Source organism: Astatotilapia calliptera, chromosome 16 (assembly GCF_964374335.1).
Source record: "Astatotilapia calliptera chromosome 16, fAstCal68.1, whole genome shotgun sequence".
Classification (NCBI taxonomy): domain Eukaryota; kingdom Metazoa; phylum Chordata; class Actinopteri; order Cichliformes; family Cichlidae; genus Astatotilapia; species Astatotilapia calliptera.
The window spans coordinates 8,683,909-8,710,143 of NC_137437.1; the positions used below are offsets into that span (position 1 = coordinate 8,683,909).

At 43.8% G+C, this 26,235-nt stretch overlaps 2 protein-coding genes across 2 annotated transcripts; one reads left to right on the top strand and one right to left on the bottom strand.

Moving 5' to 3' along the window:
* Window positions 1–7,030: 7,030 nt before the first annotated feature.
* LOC113008534 (trace amine-associated receptor 13c-like) lies at window positions 7,031–11,297 on the bottom strand. Its single transcript, XM_026146004.2, has 3 exons — window positions 11,188–11,297; window positions 8,077–8,271; window positions 7,031–7,841 (listed from the first exon to the last, which is right to left on the bottom strand). Exons 1-3 carry the CDS (start codon window positions 11,295–11,297, stop codon window positions 7,031–7,033), a joined length of 1,116 nt encoding a protein of 371 aa, XP_026001789.2.
* Window positions 11,298–22,543: 11,246 nt separating this feature from the next.
* On the top strand, window positions 22,544–23,738 carry LOC113007548 (trace amine-associated receptor 13c-like). The gene is made up of 2 exons (XM_026144222.2): window positions 22,544–22,713; window positions 22,928–23,738. The coding sequence occupies exons 1-2, from the start codon at window positions 22,547–22,549 to the stop codon at window positions 23,736–23,738; spliced, it is 978 nt and encodes a 325-aa protein (XP_026000007.1). The 5' UTR covers window positions 22,544–22,546.
* Window positions 23,739–26,235: the final 2,497 nt, after the last annotated feature.

Here is a 26,235-nt window from a genome sequence, read left to right on the forward strand (position 1 = left end):
TCATGTTTAGCTGTTTCCCTCTTTTTCTTTTTGTGTTGGATGATAACGAACATCTTAACTTTTAGCAACTGCTAGCATGTAGCTACTGGAATGCCATTAAACCTATGGGTAAATGCTGCTAACATGTCCTCACTCGACATCAGTGAAACTATAAAGAGCTACTTAGTTTAAAAATACCTTTTAAACAATGTTACCAGTATGAGAATGTTAACTTCACTTACCTGACTGTGGCAGCTCTTCGGAGAAAATTCCATGCGCATTAGAGCTCTGAGGCCACACACGCCTGCGGACTGGTAATAATCAACACTGTGTGGAGTGAAGTCTTCACTGCGTGACTAACAAACTTTACACTGACTTTTAACTCTGATGTTAGAGCTGGTTTACTCCTCATAGAGTTGTAAATACTCTATCTAGGTTAAAATAGGTTTACTCTGAAATATTGACACTCCATTTTTTACTGTGTAGATAATCGATTGCTATGAACTGGTGTTAGTATGGACTTGGGGCAGCCGGGTATCCCAGAATGCATTTCTAATCACAAGCAGCAATAAACTTTTACACCAACTACACTTTTAATAATGTTTTATCTGAGAATGTAGTGACATAATCTTAACATACACAGCAAATTCAAAAGTGTTAAATGTTTTGGTGTTAATAGTCTTCTTGAAAAAGTAGAGTTAATTTTACTCTAAGTAGAGTCACATTCTTTTAATGTAACTCTGAGGTGTAAAATGATAGTAGTTAAAATTGAGTGTTAAAAATGAGTGTTTCTCTGTCAAATCTGGAGGTGTTACAATGGAAACATTAACTCTTGACCTCTTAACTCTGAACTCCTACAGGGGCTTTGACACCAATAGAGTAAATTCACAGACTCCGCCCCCAGCACGGCTCCAATCGAAGCTGAAGTGAAGCCATTTCAGAATATTTTGCTCTACATATTTGAGTTGTTTGCCATGCTTGGTAAGTCATTTTTTCAAAGATTGTTTCAATTATTATTATGAGCTTTTACTTCTGTGGCTCTTTGGAGTTGAGACAAAGCTGTGTGAAAGGCATTAGCCATGTTGCTCGGTGATAGCATAACATTCTGTTTTAGCTAGCTGAAAGGTATTGTTTGCAGGCAAATACCACAGCCTTGGAAAAAAAGCTTGCATGTGAATTTTCAGTCAAACCTTTGGTCAAATACACCTAAAACAATGTCTAGAATGTGAAATGTTGGTATAATGGTGCTACTTGAAGCCTGAAAACGATCGCCCATAAAAACGAAAAAAAAACGAGCAAACAGCAGTAGCAGACGTCCTGACTGGATTCTAAGTTAGCATTTAGATCCCTCCAGAGTTTTGTGCACATGGTTTAGGTAAAAATTAAAAAGGTTGAGGTTTTACATTTAGTTCAGTATTACCTGTTGCCTGTGTCTTTGTCTTTTGGGAAAATACTTTACACAAATAATGGCTCAAAGAGGATTCCTTTGTTTTTTTCTGTGCTGCAATTGTTTACTGGATTATTTGTGCCATTAATTAGTGTCAACAAATTTTTATTCAATCTCCGCACAGGATATGCTTGTGAAGATGGAATATGGGGGAGAGCTGAAGTGCGTTGAAGTTCCACAAAGGGATGAATGAAGGACATGCATATTGTATTGAAGAAATAAGTGATGAGAATGCTGTTATTTGCATTTACCAGACCTTTTGATAAACAAAATTCTAATGAAAGTGAGAACATGTATACTGTTACATCTTTCAGAAAATGTTTTGAAATTGTGGTGCACAGCTCAGAATAGATGTTTTTCAAAAACCATTGCATCTTTTTAGTAAATGTTTATTTCCAAAAGAAATTTCTAGAAGTTCAGAACAGTAAAATTCCCGCTTTTTAGAATGAATTAGAATATAACTCTTACGTAGTTAAACTAAAATACTCTTTGAGAGTTAATATATAAACTCTTAACACCAAGTGTTAAATTATCAACTCCAGACAGATTTGGTGTTTAACACTAAATCAGAGTTAAGGTACCAACTCTCCAAAAAGAGTTAAATTAACACTCTCTGGTGTGGACCCATATAGACACTTTAATAGTGTTAAAATCAAATCCGACAGTGTTAATTTGGACATGCTGGATTTGCTGTGTATCTGGTCAGGTTGTCAACGTAGAACATGTTTGCAAAAGTGCTCCAATGTTTTCGGAGATGTCGCTAGCTTCACTAACAGTCAGCTTACAGAGTGTACCGAGCTCACAGCCCCGGTGTTCCATTTTCTTCCATACCATGGATCAGCTCAACAGACCTTCAGTGTACCTGCACACATCCTGTTCACCTGTCAGCTGTTTAACACCTGCTGCTGATTCAGGAAGCACGCACACGCTACCTGGTGGTAGCCACAGTTTAAGTGGGCAGCTGCTGTCCCATATAACATAATGTCGGCGCAATATGCTGCACAAAATAAGTAAATGTAGTTTGTTCCCTGAGTGCAGAGCTGCTGGAGCTTGTGTTTCTCTCAGAGTGACTGCTCTCCTTTGGAGACGATAAACGGGATATAACCATTGATCATTTCTGTGCGCTTTATCCCGTGCTTTTTTAAATGGGTAGCAGCAGTGGAGTCTGAGAAAGCAGCTCTACATCCCTCTCCGATATGATCACATGCCAGCGTGGAACAGTGTTCAGCGATAGCTAATGCTGCGGTGGCCTCTGCCTTTTTTGCCGAGTCAGTTTTTTAAAATCATAAATGGCAACTTGTTTTGGGTGGAACTGTTATAACGCTTTTCCTTTTGAGTATGTTTTTGAGTTGTCATGTGTTTTTTCACATCACTCAGTTTGACGTAGAAATTAGCCTTGCAACACGGGCAGTATGCACGTGAATCATCTCCAATAAACCACTTCAACCACCCCTTAAATTCAGGGTTTGATTCCAACTCTTTTCTGTATTTTGAGTGTACAGTTTAGACTGAGAGATCATGAGCTAGCTAGCTAGATGTTTAGCTATATATCACAGAGAGGGGCACAGAGTGGACGAAGTAGTTAGTGACTGTGTCATTAGAATTATGTATTTTAGTACATTGATTTAGGGTAGGGGTGAACATTTCCCGCTCTGACAGCAGCTAAGTTGCTAAGTTGGCAACACTGGCGTAGACTGAACCCATATTTGACGTTTGTTTTTATATCTAATATTTGCTCTCAAACTTTTAACCCTTTAGAGCCGATCGGAGCGGGAACGCTCTGTTATGCGTAACTATTTTTAAATCCCAGTAGCACTGCAACCACGTAAGCTAGCGCAAAAATTTTTTTGCATATGAAACCGGAGGAGTTGTACTTACATCTGATGCCATCAGCTTGTCCTAGGTCACGGTTTCCTTCCACATAAAGCTTTGCAAAAACTGCATAAAAAGCGCTTGCAGGAACAAAAACATAATATTCCAGAAACACGCTTTACCGATCTGATCAGCTGTTCAAAACACTTCCTACGTTGGAATAGACGTCAGCGCGAACTTTTGCATTTCCGCCATTACCTGCCCGAAACCGGAAGTGACGTCATTTTCGCGGAAATGTAGTCTTTTTTGCGATCAGGGCATCAGGGCCTATACTGCTCTTTTTAAAAGTTATCTTTGACTTTATGACTTTCTGTGTCGTTTCTGGGATTCTTAGGACTCATATTGCACTGCTGGAAATACTTTATTTTGATGCATATGCTGCTTTTTTGCAAATTTGCAGTATAATATTTATTTTCATTTTTCCTGCAGTGTATAAAAATTGGTGTATTTCAAAAATAAAACTATGAAGACACTCAAAATAAATTTCCTGTGGTGGGAAACTATTTTGTGCAACTTTTTTGTATTTACAGTTTTGAGGGATAAGACTCTTAAATTTCTCTAACTACAAATATATGTTAAAAAATCAAAAACGATTTTCAATTTTTTTGTAGTTTATTGCACTTTTTTGCAATTTATGTAATTACTATGCACTTAATGAATACATATTATTAAAATCTGGGCTATAATGGTTGTATTGATGTATAGCAACTTGAAATGCTCCCAAAAATGGCTCCACAGCATGTAAAAATATAATATAAGCTCTGGCGGACTTGGTTCTATGGTAGGTCTTAAAGGGTTAAACAGCAGCAAATCTGCAGCTGAGGGAATAAAAATGCAAATTGTCAGAGCAGGTTTGATCATTTTGATTATAAATCACCAAACAGTGCGGCGCATTATCACAGGAACATGCCTGTATTTGGTCATTTATTAAATTTAGCCTATAAATGTTATTATACTTGATTTGAATTTGCTGCTGAATCTTTAACACGGATGGAAATTCAAATAACACAGAACACACAGCATGCGATTGTTCAACCAATCACATTCATTCCACTTTGATCTGCAAAAAACGGAAGCGTTCATCTGTTTTACAACTGTATTGTGTTTGACTGGTATATTTTTATGTTCTTTATGCTGTAGATTTTCACATCTCTGGAATAGTTGGCAGTAATAAGGATCATTTACTGTAAAAGAACACATGACCAGTGAATTCGATTTGTAGATGTCTATTAGTTTGATGATGCCGACACTTTCATGTGACCGCGCGGGGAAACCCTGGGTTAACTCGGAGAGCTGATATCCAGCTTTGTGTGTTACCCTGGTCCCAGTGGTAGGATCAGTGATTCCAGTGCAAATAGCCTCTGTCTTGACAAACCAACCAGATATCTAAAGATTAAACTAGCATCCCCAGGCTTCTACCTTTCTACCTATAAAACCCGATAGCAGCCAAATGGCTGGTAGGCTTTTAGCTAAGCTTTAGCTTCAGCCAAGTGGAAGCTAAATTGGCTAGTCATTCATATGTATATTAGGTCGTTACCTGGGAATTCTGGAGGGAGGGGAGTGGGGGTGTGTGATTGAGGGCGTGGGGGAGCTGCTAAAAGCTGTGCACTTCCTTTTGTGTTTCATCTTGATGCATTCTCAATCATCCAGGGAAATAAATCTCCAAAAGTCACCAACTTGGAGTGTTTCAGTTTGCCATCTTAGGGAGAAATCAACACACATGGGTGTATGTCCTTTGTTGCTGAGATTTATTGATAAAAACAGTACAAAAAACCAACCATTTGTACACATATTTACGGGCTTTGTGCCTTCAGAACTGCCTTAATTTTCAGCAAGATGATGGAAAGATTCCTTAGACTTTGACATGATAGCATTACACAGTTGCAGTAGATTTGTCAGCGAATATCCATGATGCACATTTCCCATCTAAGGTGCTCTACTGGATTGAGATCTGGTGACTGTGGAGTCCATTTGAGTACTGTGAACAAGGAATGGGAATGGATAAGAATTTAGTAATTCTGATTCTATTATTGATATCACTTACTGATTCGATTCCTCATTGATTCACTTTGACAATGACCACCATTGCTAAGCTGCATATGAAAGACATTACATTGATACAATGTTGTTGCATGTTTGTTGTGATCAGTGTTCGGATCGCTACTCAGAAAAAGTAATTATTACACACATTACACTGAATGCGTTTCCCTAAAAGTAATGCAGTATGTTAATTACACCAAGAAAAATTAATTCCTCCACTTTACCATCGCGGTGTTGTGCAATAAAAATAAAAGTTATGTCCATATCCACACTATATACTGCAATGCCATTTCCCTCCTCTGGCACACAACCTGAAATCGGATGGATAAACAAGCAGACTAGCAAATTCAAAAAATTGGATGCTGGGTACCGGTTTTCTACAAGAACCAGTTCACGATTTTTCTATGGTGCCAGTTAATATTACTTTTTATTTTTCGCATGTATCTTTTGACAGTCTAGTCTGGCCATGCATCTTGCGGGGGGTTACCAGGGTTCCATCTCTAAATGACTGCTGGTCAGCAAACCTGGGAAACCCACAGATAATTGGAACTATGGCACGAAACCGCTTCCAAGACATCATGCAACACCTACGCTTTGATGACAAGTCCACCCGCAGTGATCGAGCAAAGTTCGCTGCAATTTCCAGTGTGTGGGGATCATTTGTCACCAACTGCATCACGTGCTACAACCCTGGTCTACATATCACCGTTGATGAACAGCTTTTCCCATCAAAGACTCGGTGCTGTTTCCTGCAGTATATTGCAAGTAAACCTGACAAGTTTGGGACACAAACACACAAATGCAAGAACAATCATGCCACTGTGCGATGTGTTCACTGCAACAGATACACATGTGGTAAATGCAGACTACAGATACCATGGCAGTGCCAGGATTGTGAGTGATTGCTGAAAATGTTGAAATGTACTCACTCACTTTTTATTATTATTTGTAAATATTCTCTGGTATAAAAATTAAAAGTGTATTTGGTGAGACACAAACAGGGTTTTTCAAAGTACAATTCAGTTAGTTTCCACATGTCCGTTGTTTGAGCTGAGAATGAAAACTAAAACAATGGCCACCAGGCCAAAACAATGATTTTGACTTGATTAGCGTTAAACTCGCCCCCTGAGTTTGAAGATTGATGCTGACTGATAGAATAAATTCTTAAAGACAAACGTAGGGGCAGAACTGTCCCTGAAACATTTAATTTAATTCACTCATTTTGTTACTCCTGGCTCTCCATATAGAAGAGAGATTCCTAAATCTGAAAAGAAGGCTGATCAACATGAGTGGCTAAGTACATGATTCAAAATGTTTTTTAGAAATTACATGTTAAAATAATTATTAGTATGTTAACATGATGGTCTTCTTGTCTACTATCAAAAACTGTTTGTGATGTTAAAAACAAAAGACAGTTGAAGAGGTGAAATGACAAGGCAGTCAGAATTCATTGTCTGTTTAAGCAACACAGTAAAAGGTGATTTCATTATTTCTTTAAAACAGAAAGTTACATAAGATGAATGCTCTTCATGTTTACCTAACCATTTAAACAACTTTCATTTCTTACTGGAAACTGACACATCTATATGTTCATCATTTTAAAAAACAATTTTATATTTCCAGATTTTGGACACATCAATTTACTGAAAAAAATATTTCTGCAGATTTCAGTCAGGTTCCTCCACATTGTCTCTATAGTATGTTGGCTTCACTACTGTTATGCTTGAATATCTGCAGGGTGATAATAAGTTTAACAGCATTTCTAAACCAGGGGTAAAACAGGGTATAGATCAGTGGGTTTAAACAAGAGTTAAAATAAACAATGATCAAAAAAGTCGCAGATGAAGCTTTGACCACATTGCCGTCAACAAGAGAGTAGAAGTAAAATGGGCAAATACTTGCCAGGAACACAATTACAAGAACTCCAAGGTTCCTGGCTGCTTTCAGCTCAGATTTGTTTGATTGATTCAATGAACGCTGAAGTGTGACAGCTGTAACATGAGAGCGCATGGCACGGGCCTGAGACACTGCCACTACAAATACTCTTGTATACAGAACAATGATGATAATAACTGGAACAAAAAAACATAAAACAATGTCAACAGTTCCAGTTATATCTTCAATAAAAAACACACACTCTCCATAGCAGGAAGCATACCTGCCTGGCTTTATCAAGACATCCTTTGTGTAAAGACTCATGTAGAAAATAGCATAAAACCAACACAGACAAACACTGAGTTTGACTCGTGTCACAGTGATTCTGGTGGGGTAATGCAGAGGGTCACAAATAGCCACATAGCGGTCAACTGATATAAAAACAATAATTTCAATTGAAGCATTCATAAGAATGCCGCTCAGATAAATATAAAGTGAACACATGAGATCACCAAATACCCAGCAGGCCGTGTTTTTGAAGATTTCTACCGGCAGCAACAGAAAACCCACAAAAAAGTCAGAGACAGCCAGAGAGAGGAGGAGGATGTTACTGGGAGTGTGGAGCTGCCTGCAGGGAGACAGAAAATTACAAATTACCCATTAATCATGTCAAATGTCTTCAATGGAAATGTTCCATTGCTGAGGCATGGTGCAATTAAGGAAATAAAACTATACAGTTATGATTAGGTACACACAGGACATTCATCTTGACATAATTCAAACATTACTGAAGAATATGATGTCAATGTAACATTATTTTCTAAAAGTTGAACTTTAGTTTCATCTGAAAGGTTAATCTCTGCCTGAAGTGGTAGACTGAGATGATGATGAGCAGATTAAGAGCAGCAGTGATCACAGAGATGGACGAAAGCCCAACGTTCAGGAGCACCGTTTTGGACCAGTGAAGTGTCGGCTTCCAGCAGGAACTGTTCGGTAGCTCTGGAAAACAGAGCTCTGCCTCTGGATGCATCTGGATCTCCATCATCAGGTTCCTGCAGCTGTCTGGACAGAACTTTCTGTCATACAGCAAATTTATCTCCTTCTACCATACCTCCCATCCACTGTTGTGCTCCCTGGAGAATGATATCCTTCCTCCTTTTGTCCACACAACCTCTTTTACTTTTCACTCATTCACTGAAGCCCTAGTTTCTCATCCAAACATAGTTATCACAATTAATATTTATTTATTCTGGTAATGACCAAAAAAAAAATTTTTGCCTTGAAAAAATATAATAATTCCTCAATGCTGATGTTGGTTTTATATATATAATCAAGATAGTGTTGATCAGATATTTGTTGTTGCAACAACATTCCCATCATACGGTGTCATATGATGCTTTTGTAACATATGTGTAAAACTGACTTAGCAGAGAAACTTCAATTACCACCATAATTCAGATAATGTTAAAAGACCGATAGAGTTTTTAATTTAACTATCTACAGCGTTGTGCCAGAATCAGTAATCAGAAATGGAATTCTGAATCAATTGATAAGAGAGACTCAGAGTTTTTTATTGTCATTGTGCAGTTTCTTGCACAGCAAGATAAGATAAGATAACATAAGATAACATAAGATAACATAAGATAAGCTTTATTAGTCTCACATGTGGGAAATTTGTTTTATTACAGCAGAAAGTGGGCAGTGCAAAGTTACATAGCAAAATTAGAGAGACTGGAATAGGATAACAATAAGAATAAGATACTCTACACAACTGTACACTATAGGATTAAATAAAATAAAATACTGGCCACAATAGAATAAAACAGAATAGAAATGCTATATACAACTGAGTAAAATACAATGTTGTCAGAAAAAGAGTATTGCACAATTGCTATTGAACATATGTGGATGTATGTGTTTGGTCAGTTGCGGAGTCTTTGTTGTGGAGTCTGACAGCAGTGGGGAGGAAAGACCTGCAAAATCTCTCCATCCTGCATCGTGGGTGCCGCAGCATGCCACTGAAGGAGCTGCTCAGTGCTGTCAGAGTCTCCTGCATGGGGTGGGAGATGTTGTCCAACAGGGATGACAGCTTAGCCACCATTCTCCTGTCACTCACCACCTCCACTGGGTCCAGAGGGCATCCTAGAACAGAGCTGGCCCTCCGGATCAGCCTGTTCAGTCTCTTCCTGTCCCCAGCAGAGATGTTGCCGCCCCAGCAGACCACACCGTAAAATATGGCTGAGGCCACCACAGAGTCATAGAAGCTCTTCAGGATTGGGCCCTTCACTCCAAAAGACCTGAGTCTCTGCAGCAGGTACAGCCTGCTCTTCCCTTTAAAAAGTTAAAAAAGTAAAATGGGAATAAAAACAGAATGCAGGGTGCTGACATGCTGAGCAGGTGACCCATAAATATTAAAAAGCTCCAGCTCAGGCTTGGATTCAGAAAACAAAGCTGCTTTCTATATCTCCATCGTCAGAGAGCTGCAGCTGTCAGAATGTTTTCTCACAGACGTGATTTATTTCACTACCACCCACAGACATACACACACGACACACACAAAATCCCTGTCCCTCCTTTTTCTCACTACACTATACATTCACTGTCTTATGCAATCAATTAATGATCAGTAATTTTTCATTCATCTGGAATTCATGATATTGGTTATTATTATATTATGTCTTAAACGGATTGGTGCAGCGGCTGCAGCGATGCGGACGATCTACGCCCCTACCGTCACCTATGGCCATGAGCTGTGGTTAGTGACTGAAAGAACAAGATCGCAGATACAAGCGGCAGAAATGGGCTTCCTCCAAAGGGTGGCGGGCCTGTCCCTTAGAGATAGGGTGAGAAGTTCGGCCATTCGGGAGGGGCTCAGAGTAGAGCCGCTGCTCCTTCACATCGAAAGGAGCCAGTTGAGGTGGTTCAGAGATCTGACAAAGATGCTTCCTGGGCGCCTCCTGGGTGAGGTTTTCTGGGGAGGCCCAGGACATGCTGGAGAGATTATATCTCTTGGCTGGCCTGGGAAGGCCTTGGTGTTCCCCCGGACAAGCTTGAGGAGGTGGCTGGGGAAAGGGAGGTCTGGGCTTCTCTGCTTGGGCTGGGCTGCCCCTCCTGGTTGCCCAGGAGGGGCAGCCCAGGAGGCTGCCCAGGAGACTGGATTTTGTTTCTCTCTTTCCTCGGGTTCTTTCATTATTACCAGGGTGACAGCTGAACTTGACTTGACAGTATGGGCCCAATGTATAATCTGGGAATAAACACTGGAGGGAACAAAAATACAGTTAAGTGATCTTTTTTCCTGGGTCAGACTCATCCTGCTGAGCATTTTCAACAAGTTTCTTTCCATCTCCCAGATTAGTGAGCTGATGATGGGTGATGGACCAGAAGGATTGGAGCACTAGGTGCCGTCAGAGGTTCAGATCCAGGTCTGTAGGCAAAAGCAAGATTAAATCTAGTAAAGAACAGGATCCACTTGGCTTAATGAGCATGGAGTTGCTTAGCAACGGCACTAAAGGATTTTAATGGTCCATCCAAACAACAAAAGGTTTCTCAGCTCCTTCCAGCAATTCTCTCTATTCATCCAGAGCATTATAATTTTGTTCACACAGACAATTGGAGAAAAAGGCACAAGGATGCATTTTTCTTTCTCATTCCTGAGGGAAGAGAAGAACAAACAACAACAAGAACAAAACCAAGAAAGCCCAAGCACTGGAGATGCTTCCGAGTTACCGGTACGGGCCAGGCAACACTGCCTACACTGTAGCTGGATCTGCCTTAATCGGCCATTTCTCTATGAAACCAAGAAAAGAGACTGAATCGCATTTCTCACCTTTGATATAGATTTTATTTTCTAGGAAGTGCTGCAGCACTATACTATTGCACTTCTTTTTTTTCTTAGCTAATTCCACTGATGTAAGTCTAAGTTTTTACATATGTTAATTTAAAACTGTAGTTTTAAGTAACAAGTTAATTCATGCCTTAAGTGGGAGACTGAGATGATGACCAGAAGGTTTAGAGCAGCAGTGATCAGAGAGATGCAGAACACCTCAATGTACAGGAGTACAGCTTTGGACCAGTAAAGCGTCATCCTCCTGCAGGAACTGTTGAGGAGTTCTGGAAAACAAAGCTCAGCTTTATTTTGTATCTCCATCAGTGAGCTGCAGCTCCTGCAGATCAGATCCAGGCCATTCCCCTTCAGTGCTTCCTGTAGAGCTTCTGGCTGGCAGTTCAGACCTATTGATACGCTGGGCTGATCTGACCACCCTCCATATGCTTTGCACTCCAATGCATTGAAACTGCCAGACAGTGTTGGGAAGGTTACTTTAAAAATGTATTCCACTACAGATTACAGAATGCATGGCCTAAAATGTAGTTAGTAACGTATTCTGTCAAGTTACCCAATGTGAGTAACGTATTCCGAAGATGGCGCCGAGTATGGCAGTATGGCAGCCTCGTCGCGAGCTCCCCCAAGCAACGGCTTTCTTCTGTGTTTAATTTTACTTTTCCTTTATTTTTTCACGAGCAGCACTTGTCTCCTTGTGTACGACCGACAAACCTTACTGGACATAAAAGACGGTCTTTCTTATAACTTTCCGGAGTTCAAGTTTTGCAACACGGACGCTCCGTTTGCAGACCCCCCATTCATCTCACCTGAGACGCCTTTGTTCTCTGGCCCTGGAGGCCGCAAACGCCGACGCAGAGGGAGAAGATCTGGCGTTCTGGTTCGACTGAGACGGCGCACTTACAGACCACCGTTACCCAGTTTATTACTGGCTAATATGCAGTCTCTGGAGAACAAGCTGTGCGAGCTTCGGGCACGGATCTCATTCCAGCGAGAGATGCCGGACTGCTGCGTGATCTGCCTCACAGAAACCTGGCTATCGGACAAAGTACCGGACTCCGCAATACAACTGCCGGGGTTCTCTGTGCACCGCGCGGACAGGTCACAGGATCTTACTGGGAAAAGCAGAGGCGGTGGTGTGTGTTTCATGATCAACAACAGCTGGTGTGATTATGCGAACGTGCACCCGGTCAAATCCTTCTGCTCACCGGACCTGGAGTACCTGATGATTAAGTGCCGGCCATTCTGGCTACCGAGGGAATTTACAGCAGTGATTATTACGGCTGTTTACATTCCCCCACAAGCCGACACTGACCGTGCACTCAGGGAACTGTACAGCGCGATCAGCAGCGAGGAAACCGCACACCCAGAGGCAGCGTTTATCACAGCCGGAGACTTTAATAAGGGAAACCTGAAGAAAGTCTCACCAAAACTCCATCAACACATCCTTTTCAACACACGTGGAAACCGGCAACTCGACCACTGTTACACCTCTTTCCGGGATGCGTACAAAGCCCTCCCCCGTGCCCCATTCGGCCAATCAGATCACTGCTCCATCCTGCTCCTGCCCGCCTACAGGCAGAAGCTGAAACAGGAAGCTCCGACCCGGAGGGCAGTGCACTGTTGGACGGACCAATCGGAGTCTGCGCTGCGGGACTGTTTTGATCACGCGGACTGGGAAATGTTTCACGTGGCTGCTAGGGACATTGATGAATACACAGACTCAGTCTGTGGATTTATCAGGAAATGCGTGGAAGATGTCGTCCCATCCAGAACAGTCAAATCCTTCCCAAATCAAAAACCCTGGATTAACGGAGATGTTCGCGCGGCACTGGCGGCACGGAACACCGCCTTTGCCTCCGCGAACACATCGGACTACAAACACGCACATTACCAACTCCGGAAGACGATCAAAGCAGCCAAACGTGAGTACAGGGACAGGGTGGAACAGCAGTTTGACAACCCTCGGAGTATGTGGCAGGGACTAAACACGATCACAGACTTTAGAGGGAAAACCAGCACACCGCAGACCACGGCCTCTCTGTGTGAGGATCTAAACGTATTCTACGCTAGATTCGACACAGCGAACACCATGAAACCGGACAGTGTGCGCACCGCGGATGACGTCAGTGCGCACACTGTGTCTGAGGAGGATGTGCGGAAGTGCTTCAGGATGGTGAACGCACGCAAAGCTACTGGTCCGGACGGGATTCCCGGCCGCGTCCTCAGGTCATGCGCGGCTCAGCTGGCTGGAGTGTTCACGCACATCTTCAACCTTTCCCTCTCTCTGTCTGTAGTCCCAGCCTGCTTCAAAATGGCCACCATCGTCCCTGTACCCAAATCCTCCACCATCTCCTCATTGAACGACTGCCGACCTGTAGCCCTGACCCCCATCGTAAGCAAATGCTTCGAGAAGCTGGTCAGGGACTTCATCTGCTCTGCACTACCCGACTCACTGGACCCTCTGCAGTTTGCATACCGCCACAACAGGTCCACTGATGATGCCATAGCCCTGACACTACACACTGCCCTGTCACACCTGGAGAAGAGAGACACGTATGTGAGGATGCTGTTTGTAGATTACAGCTCAGCATTCAATACCATCGTTCCCTCGAAGCTGGACAGGAAACTGCAGGATCTAGGACTGAGCAGCTCCCTCTGCAGCTGGATCCTTAGCTTCCTGTCTGACAGACGCCAGGTGGTCAGACTGGGCAGCATCACCTCATCCCCCATCACACTGAACACTGGTGCTCCACAGGGGTGTGTACTGAGCCCTCTCCTGTACTCACTCTACACCTACGACTGCACAGCCACTAACAGCTCCAACATCATTGTGAAGTTTGCGGACGACACTACAGTGGTGGGTCTTATCACCAACGGTGATGAGACGGCCTACAGGGAGGAGGTCAGCGCCCTGACCCACTGGTGTCAAGACAACCATCTCACCCTCAACGTCGCAAAGACAAAGGAGTTGATAGTGGACTTCCGGAGGTGCAGAGAAGTACACACCCCCATCACCATCAACGGCGCTGCTGTGGAGAGAATGAGCAGCTTCCGGTTCCTTGGAGTACATCTGGCTGAGGATCTTACGTGGTCAGTACACACAAACAAAACAGTGAAGAAGGCGCAGCAGCGCCTCTTCTTTCTCAGGAGACTGAAAAGATTCGGCATGAGCCCCCGCATCCTCAGGACCTTCTATCGCTGTGCCATTGAGAGCATCCTCACTGGATGCATCACCACCTGGTATGGCAACAGCACCGCCTACATCTGCAAAGCTCTCCAGCGAGTAGTGCGGTGCTCTGAACGGATAATTGGAGGTGAGCTTCCCTCCCTCCAAGACATCTACAGGAAGCGGTGCCTGAGGAAAGCGGGGAGGATCATCAAGGACTCCAGTCACCCCAGCCATAAACTGTTCAGACTGCTTCCATCAGGAAGGAGGTTCTGCAGCATCCGGTCCCGTACCAGCAGACTGAGAGACAGCTTTTTCCATCAGGCCATCAGACTGCTGAACACGTCACAGACACCTCAGCTTCACTACTGGAACTTTAACATTATGCACTCCATACTGTATATAAATGCCACTTGTTTTGCACATATTCAACTCTGTATATTTTATATATTTTATTATTATTATTATTATTATTATTTTATTTTATTTTTTTACTATTTAATTTGTAAAAATGTGTATACACACACACACACACACACACAGGAAAATATTTAGTATACACATCCAGAAATGCATACACTATTATATATTGTACATATATTTATTAGTTTCAGGTTGGCCATTCTTGTATTTTGCTCGTTTGTGTTGTTGTGTTTGCACATCTCTGTTGCTTGTGGGGCTCGCACACAAGAATTTCACTCGCATGTGCTGTGCCAGTGTGCCTGCACATGTGATGTGACAATAAAAAGTGATTTGATTTGATTTGATTTGATTCGAATACTTTAGATTACTTACTATATTGTCATTCTTTTTACAGTTACATGAATGTGCTATTTAGTGATGGGAATTCTGGCTCTTTTTAGAGAACTGACTCTTTCAGCCCTGCTCATCAAAAAGAGCTGGCTCTTTCGGCTCCTCAGGTTGTTTTGTTGCTTTAATTAATTTATTATCAAGAACAATATAAAGTTATGCACAAAAGGAATTACTAATGTAAAATAACCATGATTTTTAATATATGTTTATATATAAATATATATAGTGGCCCCTAGAGACAAAGCATGTACAAACTCCAAAACAAGTTCAAAGTCCAAAACACATTGCTAGTGTTAACTGAACTTCCAAAACAAAGCTACCTAGATCACTTAAATTACACAATTGAAAGTATATGTGTATTGTTTGTGTATTTATACACAAGCACTCATATATATTCAAATAATTAAAAAAAAATGTTCATTTACCTGTTATATTTACAAAAAACAACTATTTACATTTCAACTTTTAACTATTTAAATTTTCAGCTTTTTCCTTTGAAATAAATTTAAAGTGAAACAACACAAAACACTGCAAACCACAACACAATAAAATATAAATAAAATATGAAAACAAAAAGAACATGCATATTCTCTGTCATATAGGCCTGCATGAATAAACTTTCTGAATCCTTTATCATCTGCAACTGAAAATAGTTGTGGTCATTTCAAGATGACCTAACACATAAAACAGGAAAGTACCGCCGTGTAATCCATTTATTTCAACAAAGTAACTGTATTCTAATTATCACCTTTTTAAATGATAATTGTAGCAGAATACAGTTACTCATATTTTGTATTTTAAATACGCAATGTCGGTATATGTATTCCGTTACTCCCCAACACTGCTGCCAGATAGAATATGCTCAATGGTGTATTGACAGAAGTTGGTGAGTATTCTCTAGTCCATGCCAAACCTCCTCAGCCACCGCAGAAAGAAGAGCCGCTGTCTCACTGCTTTTGTGATCACATCAATAAGATGTGACCAGCTCAGATCCTCATTAATGTTAATCCCCAGGAACCTGCAGCATGTGACTCTCTCCACCTCTGTTTCCTCAATGTCAAATCAGAATCAGAATCAGAATCAGAATACTTTATTGATCCCTGGGGGAAATTATTTTTTGTTACAGTGCTCCATTATAAACCAACATTAAGACAAAACAGACAATACGCTAACTAAGAATAGTACAATATATACATATACATACATACATACATACATAAGTCACTCATAAATAAATAGCTGGAAAAGAAACATGTGTAGTTGCAGCAGCAAACAGTGTGTTAAGTGGATGCGTTGTACAGGGAGATGGCCACAGGCAGGAAAGATTTCCTGTGTCGTTCAGTGGTGCTTTTCGGTAATCTCAGTCTCTCACTGAACGTGCTCCTGTGACTGACCAGCATGTCATGGAGTGGGTGGGAGGTGTTATCCAACATTGTCTTTATCTTGGACAGCATCCGCCTCTCCGACACCACCTTGAGGGAGTCCAGCTCCATCCCCATAACATTGCTGGCCTTACGGATTAGTTTATTAAGTCTGTTGGCATCTGCGACCCTCAGCCTGCTACCCCAGCATGCAACAGCATAGAGGATCGCGCTGGCCACAACAGACTCATAGAAAATCCTGAGCATTTTCTGGCATATGTTGAAGGACCTCAATCGCTTCAAAAAATAGAGACGACTCTGGCCCTTCCTGTAAAGTGCTGTGGTGTTTTTAGCCCAGTCCAGTTTATTATCAATGTGTACTCCAAGGTATTTATAGTCCCCCACAATGTCAACACTGACCCCCTGGATTGAAACAGGGGTCAAGTGTTTCCTGGTCTTCCTGAAGTCCACGATCAGTTCCTTGGTCTTTGCCACGTTGAGCTGCAGATGATTCTGCTCACACCACGTGACAAAGGAGTCGACCACAGCCCGGTACTCTGTCTCATCATCCCTGCTGATGCATCCAACCACGGCAGAGTCATCAAAAAACTTCTGAAGATGGCAGGTCTCTGTGCAGTGGCTGAAGTCTGTGGTGTAGAGGGTGAAGAGGAAGGGGGAGAGGACAGTCCCCTGTGGTGCCCCTGTGTTGCTGATCACCTTGTCAGACACACATTGTGGGAGACGTACATATTGTGGTCTTCCTGTCAGGTAATCAACAATCCAGGACACCAGAGAAGCATCCACCTGCATCGCTGCTAACTTATCACCCAGGAGGGTCGGCCTGATGGTATTGAAAGCACTAGAAAAGTCAAAAAACATGACCCTCACAGTGCTCGCCGGCTGGTCCAGATGGGTGTAGACACGATTGAGCAGGTAGATGATGGCGTCCTCAGTTCCGAGACGAGGCTGATAAGCGAACTGAAGGGGATCCAGGTGTGGTCTTACTATGGGTCGCAGCTGGTCCAGGATGAGCCTTTCCAGGGTCTTCATGATGTGGGAGTGTTCCTGCTGCCCTACCAAACGGCTTACAGACCAGTACCAGTCTGTGGCCCGGGGGTTGGAGACTGCTGATCTAAAATACAGCTGATGCTGGTGGTGTTGTTTGCAAATGATGGTGTTGCAGCTGTGTGGAGCCACACAGTCATGGGTGAGCAGTATTTTATGATCCTAGGCACACTCTTACCGTCTGTGATTCAAACTCTCTAAAACCAAACCCAAGTCATAAATTTGGGACACTTAGTCTAACTCGTTTTTCTTTCATGACAATGTTCTGGCTCTGTTGCTTAGTACAAAATTTTCCATCTCTATTCAGTGTCAGTACTTACAAATGCATGATGAAATTGTGGTTTTCCTTTAAGCTGCATGAATTTAGTCTTAGGTGCAGTCTAGAATAGAATAGAATAGAATAATCCTTTAATTGTCCCACAAGGAGAAATTTGGTTGTAACAGCAGCCAGAAAGACACATATTGTCATGGTCCTGGGTCGGTGACCCAGCGCTTTTAGTTATCATTTTCTAGTTTATGATGATGATGATTATTATTGTTTGAGTTCTGTGTGTTATATTTGGTCTGCCTTTGAGTCTGTCTCTGTCTATGGTGTCACCCCATCTGTTTGTGAATCTGTCTGTTTAGTTCAATGTCTTGTCTGGTTCCATGTGTCTGAGTTTCCTGTTTTATTGTGAAGGTTTGTGTCATATGTGAGTGTGCTCAGTTTATGTTTCCCCTGTCTCGTCAGCTGTGATTTCTCCCAGGTGTGTTCCCCTCCTGTCTCTCATCCCTTGATTACTGTCGTCTGTGTATTTAAGCCCTGTGTTTCTCTGTGTCATTGTCGCGTCGTACCCTCAACTAGCTGTGTGTTCTGCTTCTATGTTCCTAGTGTTTGGTCTCCTGCTCCAGTTTAGTGTTTCTTTCCAGTGTTTCAGTCCTTGGTTCCTCTGTTCTGACTTTTGGTTTTCTTTTGGTGAGTTTAGTTTGTACGAGGTTTTTCCCAGCAATAAAGCTGCGCCTTAAGTTTCACTTCCGTGTCTGAGTTCTGCATTTTGGGTCCACCACTCCTGCTTGCCTGCCACACAGCGATTCATGACACATATACAACAAACAGGACACAGAACAGAAACATACACAATTTTTCTTACATATTTACATTTTTACATTAAGGACAATGGTTACTATAAACAGAGTACTGTACAGTTATTAAATTAAATAAGAAACCTAACCCCTGAATGAATCAGCACATCTACAACCGCAGCTTTCTACCACCTTACACGGATGTCTACTTTCAGTTGCTTTACTCTCTAATCCAATTGCTGCTAATCAGGTGGTTTGCAGGTTAAGAATATTTCTCTTTTAATGGTCTTTAATGATGTCATGGTCCTGAGTCTGAGGACTCAGTGTTTTGTGTTTCCTTATGCTTTTGTTCATTCCGAGTGTGTATTCTGTTGTGATTTTGCCATTTGTTAGGTTTCTGTTCTTTGCCTGCTTGCTTCCACTCTCTGTGTTCTCTCTGTCTGTCCATGGTGTTATTGTGTCTGCTCATGAGTCTGCCTGTCAAGTTCAGTGTCCTGTCTGGTTCTCTGTGTCTGTTAGTTTCCTGTTTTATTCTGAAAGTTCATGTCTCATGTCAGTGTGTTCAGTTTTACCTCTCCCCTGTCTCGTTAGCCTAATTGCTCCCAGCTGTGTCTCCCTCCTTTGGCCCATTCCCTGATTACTCCCCGTGTATTTAAGCCCTGTGTTTTCCTGTGCTCTCTGTTGTGTCGTCTGTTTAACTCCATGTCCGTCTGCATCATTCTGTGTAACCCGTTGTTCAGTCTGCGTCTCTCCGCCATCTTTCATTGTGTATTTTGTTCCTCCTCCCGTGCGTGTTTGGTTTAAGTTAAGTTCTTTAGTTTTCCCCAGTTTAGGTTGGTTTACTCCCCGCTCTGCTCCTCCTGTTTTTGTCACCTTATCACCTCTGCAAATAAACATTCACTCGCACCCCAGTCAGTGCCTGCATCTTGGATCCTTTTCTCAATTCACCACACGACTGCTGTGCAGCCGTGACAGTACGACGCGACCACAAGATGGATCCAGCGGCCTCAACCGGGGAGAGCGACCTCACACGCGCCCTACGCCTGGTGGACTGGGTAACCCACACCTCCAACACACGAGCGAAGGTTGTGGGGATAAATGCCATTGAGGCTATTCTGAATGGAAATCCCTATCTCCACCAGGTCAGGGGATTTACGGATTTAATCTCTGAGCTGCATAAAGCCCGGGAGGCGATGCAAGCTCGGGAAGTGGCGGGTTTTGCCCAGCAACAGTGGAATACGACCATCCCGAAGCAGCCGTCTCAGCTTCACCCACCGGAGGTTTCACGGCCCGACCCGCTGGAGGTTTTGCCCTGCCTGTCGGAGCCGTCAGCGGTGGGGAAGCAACGTTCGCGCCACCGGCGCTTCACCCCACAGCCGGATTCAGGGACTCCTGTGCGACCATCTGTGGTGAGTTTTAAGGACACTGGTGCTTCTGAGACTGTGTTTTCTGGGGCTGTTCATAGTGAGAGTAGAGACAGTACACGGTGTTTACCTACCTTCGTGGTAACTGACCTCTCACAAGTTGGCATTTTCAAAACATCCATAACAGTAACTGACTGTGTTTCATCCACTCCACCACCAACTCCAGTCTCACTTCAACCAGTACATCAGCCTTTAGCCAGTTCATTAGCCCAGCCTGCATCTATTCCATTAGTCCGGTCACCCGCTCCCTCTATACTGGAGGCTGTGTCTGTGCCACCCATTTTGAATCCCGTTCCTAGCACCCATTTTAAGCGGAGAGACAAACCCATTAAAACCACTCTAGTTTCTCAGAAACTGGCTAATTTAGAGACTGTTACTCGCCCCAGGGCCTCCCCAGAGGCTGAGTTTCTGCCTTCAGCCGACTCTGGACCCCTGGAAGCCAAGACGCCAGCTAAGAACTGCACCGTGCCAGCGCTGCCTGGGCAAAGCCAGTGCCCTGCGCAGTTTCAGTTACCGGTGTCTCTGCCAGAGGCCCGTGTGCCTGCTGGTTCTGTTCTGTCTCTGCCAGAGGTCCCCGCACCTGCCGGTTCTGTTCCGTCTCTGCCAGAGGTCCCCGCACCTGCCGGTTCTGTTCCGTCTCTGCCAGAGGTCTCCGCACCTGCCGGTTCTGCTCTGTCTCTGCCAGAGGTCCCCACACCTGCCGGTTCTGTCCTGTGTGTGCCCACTGGTTCTGAGACTGTCTTCGCTGGGGGACCCGAGGAGCCCGCCCAGCTTCCTGCCTCGTCAGCTGGAGGGCCCGAGGAGCCCGCCCAGCTTCCTGCCTCGTTAGCTGGAGGGCCCGAGGAGCCCGCCCAGCTTCCTGCCTCGTCAGCTGGAGGGCCCGAGGAGCCCGTCCAGCCCCAAGACTCGTCAGCTGGAGGGCCCAAGGGGCCCGTCCAGCCTCAAGACTCGTCAGCTGGAGGTTCAGGAGAACCTAGCCAGCCTCCTGCCTCGTCAGCTGGAGGGCCCGAGGAGCCCGTCCAGCCCCAAGACTCATCATCCTCGCCAGCTGCAGTCTCATCATCCTCGCCAGCTGCAGTCTCCTCATCAGCTTCGCCTGGTCCAGCCTCTGCCTCAGCTTCACCTGGTCTGGCTTCAGCTTCACCCACGCCGTCGCCTGGTCCAGCTTCAGCTTCACCCACGCCGTCGCCTGGTCCAGCTTCAGCTTCGCCTCCGCCTGGTCCAGCTTCAACGTCGCCTGGTCCAGCCTCCGCATCCGCTTCAACGTCGCTTGGTCCAGCCTCCGCATCCGCTTCAACGTCGCTTGGTCCAGCCTCCGCATCCGCTTCAACGTCGCTTGGTCCAGCCTCCGCATCAGCCTCATCTGGTCCAGCTTCAGCATCCTCATCAGCTTCGCCTGGTCCAGCATCTGCTTCGGCCTCGCCTGGCCCAGCCTCTGCTTCGGCCTCGCCTGGCCCAGCCTCTGCTTCGGCCTCGTCTGGTCCAGCCTCTGCTTCTGCCTCGTCTGGTCCAGCCTCCTTCTCACCTGGTACTGCGGGGGCCACGCAACCTTCTGGTCCCCAGCTGCCGCCTCAACATCGTCGGTCATCTGCCAGGCTGCATGTTGGGCATCTTCGCCACCGTGGCCGGCCTCCGGACTTGCATTGTCGCCACCGCTGTCGTGAGCACGGTCGGCCCCCAGAACTGCTTTCACGCCGCTGTTGCCGTCCGCACTGTCGGCCCCCAGAACTGTTTCCACGCCGCTGTTGCCGTCCGCACGGTCGGCCCCGAGAACTGTTTCCACGCCACTGCCTACTGCGTGGCCGGCCTCCGGACCTGCCCCACTGCCGCTGCCTTTCACACGGTCAGCCCCCGGAACTGAACTGTTTTGGCCTCCGGCGCTGTCCGCCTCCGGGTTGGCCCCCTGAACTTGTCCGTCTGGGCCTTCTTGGACTAAAGGCAGTTTTTAGGATATCCAGATAGTAATGAATTACAGTAGTCTAGGCTATAAGTAAGACATGCATGAATTAATTTTCCAGCTTCACTTATTTCTAATTTTAGAGATTTTGCGCAATTGGAAGAAAGCAGTCCAACATATTTGTTTAATATGCACATTGAAGGACATATCTTGGTCAAAGGCCTTTAACACATCAAGACCTGTATAACCTCTGATTTCTTACTTCTAAACTCAGATAAAGCTCAGGTTTGCTGAATGCTGAGTGGGCACATATGACTGCATAGTTGCAGCTTCAAAGGGAAAGGGTGTACTCAGGGTGTCTGGTCACCTTCACATTATGCCTACTGAATCTTCTAGGCTATGGAAACCCATGCCATGAAACCTTTGTGTATCTATGTTACACAAAGGTATAACGCAGATAGTTTCAAGTGTAAAACATAATAATATATATCACAAGTCCCAAACAACTGTAAAAATATGAATCAACTGTCTATGACACAGCAAGTGTGAAACAGCTGAAGTGTGGCAGATTGTGTAGAGCGAAAGAGGGACATCATTTAATAGAAAAGGAAAGAGGTAATGAGGAGGAGGGAAAGCAGAAAGAGATAAATTAGTTCTATGAGAAGTCTTGGTCAAAGAGCGGTGGGAGGCGTAGCTGTTTGGTGATGGAGAAAGGAGCCGAGCTCTGCTTTCCACATCTCTTCAACAATTCCTGCATCAAGCCGACACTTCACTGGTCCAAAGCCGTGCTCCTGAACATTGTGCTGTCGTGCATCTCTTTGATCACTGCTGGTCTCAATCTTCTTGTTATCATCTCAGTCTCCCATTTCAGGCAGAGATTGACTTAAACTTTAGCTTAAATTTTATAAACTTTGAGAGTATGATTCATGTCATATGATTTGTTGATGTTCGAATGAAGTGAATCTGACATATTCTCCATGTATTTTAAACAAACTGTGTTGTGTAATTCATTATCAATGAATCATTTTCTTACTTAAGACATGAAAAGATTAATGATTATTATTTTCTCTTCTGTGTCCCTGCAGGCAGCTCCACACACCCAGTAACATCCTCCTCCTCTCTCTGGCTGTGTCAGACTTTCTTGTTGGTCTCCTGTTAATTCCAGCTGAGATTTTTAGAATCACAGTTTGCTGGGTATTTGGTGAATCCATGTGTTCACTTTATACATATCTAGGCTACATTGTTGTAACATCTTCAATAAGTAACATAGTTCTCATATCAGTTGATCGCTATGTGGCAATTTGTGATCCTCTGCATTACCCCAGTAGAATTTCTGTGGCAAAAATAAGACTTAGTGTTTGTATGTGTTGGTTTTATTCAGCTTTCTACAGCACTCTTTGCACAAAGAATATCCTGATTGAACCAGGCAGGTATAATTCCTGTTATGGAGAGTGTGTGTTTATCACCAGTGATATTGCTGGCATAATTGACCTTGTTTTATCTTTTATCGTACCAGTTTCCATCATCATAGTTCTATATATGAGAGTATTTGTGGTGGCTGTGTCTCAGGCTCGTGCCATGCACTCTCATGTTACAGCTACACTTCAGCGTTCACTGAATCAAACAAACAAATCTGAGCTGAAAGCAGCCAGGACTCTGGGGGTTCTTGTAGTTGTGTTTCTGGCCAGTTTCTGTCCATTTTATTGTTACTTTCTTGTTGTAGAAGACAAAGTCAGTGATTCATCTGCCTCTATTGTGGTCATCGTCTATTATTTTAACTCTTGTCTAAACCCACTAATTTATGCCCTGTTTTACCCTTGGTTTAGAAATGCTGTTAAAGTCATCATCACTTTTCAGATATTCAAGCATGACAGCAGTGAGGTCAACGTAATATAGAAATACAATGAAACCTGTTCCAGTAAGATGTTCAACCAGTCAATTGATACATCCAATAGTCTGGAAATACACATTTTTATCACCTTGTTTAAATAAAAATTATATTATTGAATTATGACAGTTAAATAAATGTAAACATCAAGAGTGCAAATTTCAGTTTAAAGAAATAATTAGATTCACTTGTTGCTGAAACTGTCTTTGAATTATGGCTGTCTTTAGAAACAGCAGCAGATCAAACCTCTTTTCCAGTCCTTAAAAATCTTTCCTTCCTTTTAGAATCTCTTAAACTGGGAGAAAAGTGTCATTATGACATAACTGAGTGGCATTATTTAACTAGTATGCATATGTTGAATGTGGCCTTCTATGTAAATTGCATAGAGAGATTAATATGATTAGACTGGTGAGTCTAAATGTATTCGATCCTATTTATTTCACAACATAGTTTTATTGAATATAATAATTATAATCATTTAGAGTAGTAATAGATCAATTGTATTAATTATGATTGCAGTATATGACTGAGGAAGAAAATAAAATTTTAAATAAATGTAAAATTTACTGAAGTAGTTTGAGAATTCATATCGTTTTAATAAAAAATAGAAAACTGAAGACATTCTTTTATTTTATTTTATTTATTTTATTTTTTTGTCCCGTTTGGATCTATAGCCATCAGAATTGTTGTCTTAAGGCCAAGAAAGATGCCAAGCGGATTTATTTTACCAAGTGGATCATCGTGGCCTTGCCATATTGGTCCATTTGATTGACCTTTATTATAATTATGAATTTATTTTATTTTCAGTTGCTACAAACGGGACAGACATGACTGTGGGATAGGACAGGGGGAAAGAATGAAAGAAAGAGAGGGAGAGAAAGAAAGAAAACCAAAGGGGAGAAGAGACGGTGAGAAGGGGGGGAAGAGAGAAAAAAAAACAAACAAACAAACTGTATGGAGAGAAAAAAACAGAGGAGAAAGCAAACAACAAAGAGCAACATAATAAGAAAAAAAAGCACCATCACAATAAACTAGCTGGCAGTAGATATCAATAGTTACTAAATAATAAACGATATTGTGCAGCACGCAAGATAGACAGCGCACAGTGTGCTTTGAGGCAGCAGCCAAGAAAGCTGTAGTCCGTGTCTGTGAATACCCATGTGTACACCTGTGTGCATACCTGTGTGGATCAGCATGCTTGCATTCCAAAGGTTTCTCCATGTAATGATCTGCTAGGGAGTGTGGGGAGCCACAGCCCTGTCCTCTATGGTATGAAGCAGGTATGGAGGAGATCAAAACTCCAGACATCCAGAGGCCCCCAGAACACAAGAGACCAAGGAAGACCCACAGAGGGGCAGCCGCGCCACTGTCCCAGTAAGAGCTAAGGAGAGTCCCAGATGAGGGCTCATTCAGCAGCCGCGGAGCAGAAACCAGGGGGAGTTGCAGTGACGCGCCCGTGAGCTCCGCCGGCAGCCAGCTGTGCCTGAGTGACCGAGCCCCAGGCCGAGAGGCCGTGGGCACCCCACCTCCGAAGTGGCCCGAGCGAGCCCCAATAAGCGGCCGCCAAGGAGTGAGCCGGCGTGTACCCGGACGCCCACCCCCAGATACAAAGAACCACCAACGCACCGACACCTGAGGGAGTCCGCCACCGGCAGGGGAAGTGGTGGTGGGTGGAGATAGGCCTCCAAACCTTGGAGGGCCCGAGATGTCCCCAGAGAGGTGGCGTCTGATACCCAACTTGACATATAGACACAGACATACAGGCACACACAGACACAAACATCCATTCCCACCCTCATATGCACTTCACACTCAACCGACGTGGAGACAGACATAAAGAGACGCTGTATACACGATCACACTCCCCAAGCGTACTCTACGAACCGGGTCTAGGTACCCTTGCCCCTGGAGGGGGGAACTGCACCCAGACCCAGGTGGTGTTACCCTTTTCCCTGCGGTGGGGAGAGGCAGACCGCCCCGACTCCGCAGCAGCAGGGAGGCCCCACACCCCAGACCGCAGTCGGACGGCCAACTCCTCCTAGCCCCCCCGCTCCAGCAGGCCGCAGAGAATGGGGGTGAGAGAAGACTCCAAACCTCCCTCCACCCGTTCATTGTAGTGTTGATGCATGTGTGTTCTAAGGTGCAATTAAAACCCAGGAGGGCATGGAGCTACCTGCCAGAGAGCAGCAGGTAAGCGCATAGTCCCTCCTACTAGCCCTCAATGTCTACGTGTATTTAAAATTGAGATCAATTGTATGATTATGATTATGATTGCAGTATATGACTGAGGAAGAAAATAAAATTTTAAATAAATGTAAAATTTACTGAAGTAGTTTGAGAATTCATATCGTTTTAATAAAAAATAGAAAACTGAAGACATTCTACGTGGTAATTGAAAAACAAATGAGTAAGATTCACAAGGCAAGAGTGAATTCAGCTTTTCACTCAAAGTCAGGGGCGATTCTAGGACCAGAGCTTTGGGGGTGCTGAGCACCCAGAGAGCTG

Bases quoted from the DNA above. Each gene is read 5' to 3' on its own strand.
- LOC113008534 (XM_026146004.2), bottom strand. From the start codon at position 11,297: ATGACGCTTTACTGGTCCAAAGCTGTACTCCTGTACATTGAGGTGTTC. The intron at 8,272-11,187 runs GCATGAATTAAC...CTGTCCAGACAG, and splicing joins ATCTCAGTCTCCCACTTAAG to CTGCAGGAACCTGATGATGG. The intron at 7,842-8,076 runs GCAGAGATTAAC...GTCTCCCTGCAG, and splicing joins ATCTCAGTCTACCACTTCAG to GCAGCTCCACACTCCCAGTA.
- LOC113007548 (XM_026144222.2), top strand. From the start codon at position 22,547: ATGGAGAAAGGAGCCGAGCTCTGCTTTCCACATCTCTTCAACAATTCC. The intron at 22,714-22,927 runs GCAGAGATTGAC...GTGTCCCTGCAG, and splicing joins ATCTCAGTCTCCCATTTCAG to GCAGCTCCACACACCCAGTA.